Source organism: Sphaerodactylus townsendi, linkage group LG01 (assembly GCF_021028975.2).
Source record: "Sphaerodactylus townsendi isolate TG3544 linkage group LG01, MPM_Stown_v2.3, whole genome shotgun sequence".
NCBI classification, from domain to species: Eukaryota; Metazoa; Chordata; class Lepidosauria; order Squamata; family Sphaerodactylidae; genus Sphaerodactylus; species Sphaerodactylus townsendi.
In genome coordinates this window covers 109,985,386-109,990,880 of record NC_059425.1, presented here as the reverse complement: position 1 = coordinate 109,990,880, position 5,495 = coordinate 109,985,386, and the positions used below count along the sequence as shown (strand labels likewise).

The 5,495-nt window shown below is 49.8% G+C and overlaps 1 protein-coding gene across 1 annotated transcript; it reads left to right on the top strand.

The window, feature by feature from the left end:
- Positions 1-4,184: 4,184 nt before the first annotated feature.
- LOC125438481 (basic proline-rich protein-like) lies at positions 4,185-5,207 on the top strand (the record flags this gene model as incomplete). Its single annotated transcript, XM_048506922.1, has 1 exon — positions 4,185-5,207. A coding segment is annotated over one exon (1,023 nt), but the record flags the coding sequence as incomplete, so codon positions are not given.
- Positions 5,208-5,495: the final 288 nt, after the last annotated feature.

Genomic DNA, 5,495 nt, shown 5'->3' with positions numbered 1-5,495 from the left:
TTTCATTTATACATTATTTTTAATTCACTTTTATTAATAAAATTAAAATGCAATACAATGTTAAATCACTTAATTTGTACATACAAAAAAAATACTAAATATAATTGTACATACATTATCTTTGTAGTCAAACGGCATATTTCTTATAACCTCTAAATTAAGTCTCCCACTGTGGGGTATATATTTGCCGTGTAATTAATAAACTTCTCTTCCTTACTATCGTATTATCTACCAAAGATGCTTACGGAAAGTATATCCATAAGAGTTTCACATATATAACAGTTCACAATTAATATTGTAACATTAAGTATTAAGTTCATCCAGTTTGGTTCTGTCTTTTTTGTAAAAAGAATTGTCCATATCCATGAGAATATAATTTTTTTCTAGCCATTCATCTAAAGTTGGAATCTTTTTTGATTTCCAATTGGCTGCAATTAATAGCCTTGCTGCTGCCGTCAAGTAGGTAATAAGTTTAGAGTGTGGTTGGAGTTCTTTTATGTTGTATAACCCCAACAGATTTAACCCTGGTTCCAAATTGTATTGAAAGTTAAGGATTTTTTGCATTTGAGTGTGGATTTTACACCAGAATCTCTATTTATACATTATTTTATGTATCTACAATGTTTGAATATTTTCTCAACCCGTCTGTGCACATAAAAACACAACCCAAGGAGAAAGTTTTTCAGCCTAGCCTTTTTCCCGGATATTTGTTAAAATGCAGCACTTATCATTTTGACCTGAGATACACCAAACACACTTCATGCTCCTTTGTGGCCTGATGAAGAGAAGGCCAGTCACCCAGGTCACCTGCCCCCTTCTTCCCCCCATGCAGATTCAGCCCTGTTTTTAAACAAATTCTTAATGAAACAAGAACACCTTGGAAATTTCCAGTTTTGAATCCTCTTACATTGCTTGCAACAGTCTGGTGGTAGAACACATGTTCTAATTTGAATCTATGCCAAGTCTATTTTCTGAAATAGGAATAGCATTTGGGATGTGTGACTGTGGATTTTCAACCATACCCTCATGAATTCCTATAAACAGAGGAATGGAGGTTACAGAATCCAAGAAAGAAAGGATGCCCACATTTGTGTGGTTGAACCTTTTCTGTACCTGTTGATTTGATAATGTATAGCTTTCGCCGTATAGAAAGAGATCCAGCGTTTGCCAACTGAATGTCAAAATGAATGCACATGAGATGTGTTAAGCAAAGGTTTATTGTTAATAGGGAATATGCACAACTTAAACATGATACTGTTAATTCAGTTTACCCAGGTTATCTAGGGTCGCCATTCTTTTGTTAGAGCTTGGAGATCTCCCACAATTACAGCTGATCCTATGACTATGATCTTCTGGAGTAAATGGCTACTTTTGGAGCTGGGAGCCAGGAGAGTGGGACTCTATGACTTTATATCCTGCTGAGCTCCTTTCTGCCCCCCCTTCCCCCCTTCCCCCGCCCCCTCTCCTGGTTCCATCCCTTTATCTCAAGGCACTTCTCAATGTGGAGATAGCAACCTTTATCTAACTGGCTGCTAAAGGACTGCTGGGATTATGAGAAATCCAACCTTTGCTCAGAGTTCAGCCTGTAAATGTTACCATGTCTCATTTTTATTGCCTGCTCACCAAATTGAATAGCAAGAGCAGCTGAATTCTAATCACCCTCTCCCCATGTGGAACAGCATTAGGGTCCATCCAATGGAGCCCTAACACTAAAAAGCTTCCTACCCTCAATCTTCCTGGGTCTGATCAGCCTTGACAGGCTAGATTCAGAAACTTCCCTCATTGTTACACATCTTTGGGTGCTTACCGGATTTTCTACCTTAAAGCACATTGTTGTTCCTGAACTCCTGGATTAGAGCCTTATCAGTATAATGATTAGAAGAAACCCCACCCCCCACCCCAAACTGGTACTCCTTTCAGCCTGAGAAACAACTGTAAATGTTCCTGTTTAGCCCTGAAGCAATGGATTAATGCTACTATAGTGACTTCCAGAAGAATGGGTTGGCAGCTCTGAAGTCAAATGCATGATGGGAAGAATGCCTCCACCCTTTCTAATTGATCAGGCTTTTTACAGAAAGGAGGAATTGTTCCTGTACCTTCTGAGGGTACAGATAATAATACATAATAATTGCATGCATCTGTGCTAATTAGGGATGGAAACATATATCTGAATTCATATGACTCCATAGGATTTCTGTTGCAATGGATTTTCAGTATCTGTTGGCCCATAGACACTTTATACAGGTGTCATAATAAATATCTATTCAAATGGCTTGTCAGAAATAGGCAAGTTTCTCATGTTTTCCATTTGGTTTTGTTTGCTTGTTCAAACTGGTTAATGAGTAGAGGTGATTGTTTTTAATGCTAAGTATGTGTACCCACAGCAAAAAAATTTGTAACAATCTATCACAGAGTTAGGTTGACTACAACAGAACTTAAATATAACTATGTAATGGATTGAGGTTTCTATGAAAGAAGACAGTGAGAAAGAGCTTTGCGAATTTCAACATTTACGGTAAAAAAGCCCAATCCGGACTTCATTTCCTTCATCTTCTCTACAGTCTATTAAGAATACTCATTTAACAGTCTTTCTGTTGAAATAAGGATGTTTTGAGTTGTAATAGGGCCTGTTTTTAACAAAAAAAATTACTGGCACAATGACAATGGAAATCTGTTTATAGGCCTCCTGATGGTATGGTTCCAAATTACATCATGTTCAGTGAATTAAACAACTTCCAAATTTATTTCATGACTAGCTGCAAACAGATTCTGATTCAAAGTTCAGTGGTACTATCATGAAAGCAAAACTTCATTAACTGATAACTTCAGAAATTGTGGATGAAAACCTTTTGTTAAAGAGACATGATTTAGTGCACTTCCATCATAAAAACAATACATAATAATGTTCAGGATTATTTAATCCAAATCTCAATAATTAAAATTCAAGAGAAATTCTGTACAAAACCCTCTAATATACATATTCAATAGAGAGGCTAGCCCAGCATTTGAAATAATATTCTGGAATAAACTGTTTTTATCACTTGATTATTATCAACGTATTATGATATGATAGGCACTGTAGACTACAATGGAAAATGCATTACACCCAGCCAATCTGTATTTGATACTAGTGCAGACTGTATAATTGTGTACAATCATATATGATGCATCACATATATGATGCATCACATGTATCACATTCCTATACACATACTAACTCATGAATCATCATACAAATAAATTCCAATACAGTGATTTTCCTCAGTATATAAATCCTTGTGGACCATAAGTGTATTATTTATGGAAACCATCTAATAATTGTCCATAAATTGGATGATAAGTCCAGCATGTAATCATGTAATATGTCACCTATGGACATGGCTACTGTACCTCACCTCACCATCCATTGACAGGTGGTCCAATCCTTATTAGGACAAGGAGGCTCTTCTGCATCAAAATATGCATTAATGTGCCGTTTTCAAAGATATTCTTCTTCAGTAATATGATTCTCTGTTATATTCTATTCCGACAATGTGGGTCTGTATATGTTCAATGGATATGTACATTGTAAACATTTCATCTTTTCTTATGCATTTTCTAAGAGGTTGATAACTCCTAGTAATTATGGTAAATATGTACATCAAACATGTTAAATAGATATTCTATGCACTCTCTAAGGAGTTAATAACTCCCAGTAAATTGTAGACATTCCATCTTTTCCTATGCATTTTCTAAGGGGTTTATAACTCTCAGTGAATTATGAACATTTCATCTTTTCCTATATATTTTCTAAAGGGTTGATAACTTTCACATTCCTTTTCTTATTGCACATTATCATAAATTATACATGAACATGTCAGATTCCATTCCTTTACAAAACTGTTGAAAACAAAATCACAAAATATTAATGTTCTCTGTGTTCCTATGTATACTTCATAGAACATTTTCAGATTATTGGTAAATATTTATAAAAATTAAAAATGTAACTTTCATGCCTATTACTCACTTACATGCATTCAAAGTGACAGGGTCACACCTATAAAAGACCCATTCTGTCTTTCCTGGTAATTAGTTACAGCTGGTGCTGAAAAGGAGTTCTTTCTTTATACCCATAGGCCGTTTCTGCACGGGTGTTTAATGGCGGCCTGGGGATGGCACCCCCCCCCCCACCCCCCCCCCCCCCCTCCCCCCCCCCCCCCACCCCCCCCCCCCCCCACCCCCCCCCCCCCCCACCCCCCCCCCCCCCCACCCCCCCCCCCCCCCACCCCCCCCCCCCCCCACCCCCCCCCCCCCCCACCCCCCCCCCCCCCCACCCCCCCCCCCCCCCACCCCCCCCCCCCCCCACCCCCCCCCCCCCCCACCCCCCCCCCCCCCCACCCCCCCCCCCCCCCACCCCCCCCCCCCCCCACCCCCCCCCCCCCCCACCCCCCCCCCCCCCCACCCCCCCCCCCCCCCACCCCCCCCCCCCCCCACCCCCCCCCCCCCCCACCCCCCCCCCCCCCCACCCCCCCCCCCCCCCACCCCCCCCCCCCCCCACCCCCCCCCCCCCCCACCCCCCCCCCCCCCCACCCCCCCCCCCCCCCACCCCCCCCCCCCCCCACCCCCCCCCCCCCCCACCCCCCCCCCCCCCCACCCCCCCCCCCCCCCACCCCCCCCCCCCCCCACCCCCCCCCCCCCCCACCCCCCCCCCCCCCCACCCCCCCCCCCCCCCACCCCCCCCCCCCCCCACCCCCCCCCCCCCCCACCCCCCCCCCCCCCCACCCCCCCCCCCCCCCACCCCCCCCCCCCCCCACCCCCCCCCCCCCCCACCCCCCCCCCCCCCCACCCCCCCCCCCCCCCACCCCCCCCCCCCCCCACCCCCCCCCCCCCCCACCCCCCCCCCCCCCCACCCCCCCCCCCCCCCACCCCCCCCCCCCCCCACCCCCCCCCCCCCCCACCCCCCCCCCCCCCCACCCCCCCCCCCCCCCACCCCCCCCCCCCCCCACCCCCCCCCCCCCCCACCCCCCCCCCCCCCCACCCCCCCCCCCCCCCACCCCCCCCCCCCCCCACCCCCCCCCCCCCCCACCCCCCCCCCCCCCCACCCCCCCCCCCCCCCACCCCCCCCCCCCCCCACCCCCCCCCCCCCCCACCCCCCCCCCCCCCCACCCCCCCCCCCCCCCACCCCCCCCCCCCCCCACCCCCCCCCCCCCCCACCCCCCCCCCCCCCCACCCCCCCCCCCCCCCACCCCCCCCCCCCCCCACCCCCCCCCCCCCCCACCCCCCCCCCCCCCCACCCCCCCCCCCCCCCACCCCCCCCCCCCCCCACCCCCCCCCCCCCCCACCCCCCCCCCCCCCCACCCCCCCCCCCCCCCACCCCCCCCCCCCCCCACCCCCCCCCCCCCCCACCCCCCCCCCCCCCCACCCCCCCCCCCCCCCACCCCCCCCCCCCCCCACCCCCCCCCCCCCCCACCCCCCCCCCCCCCCACCCCCCCCCCCCCCCACCCCCCCCCCCCCCC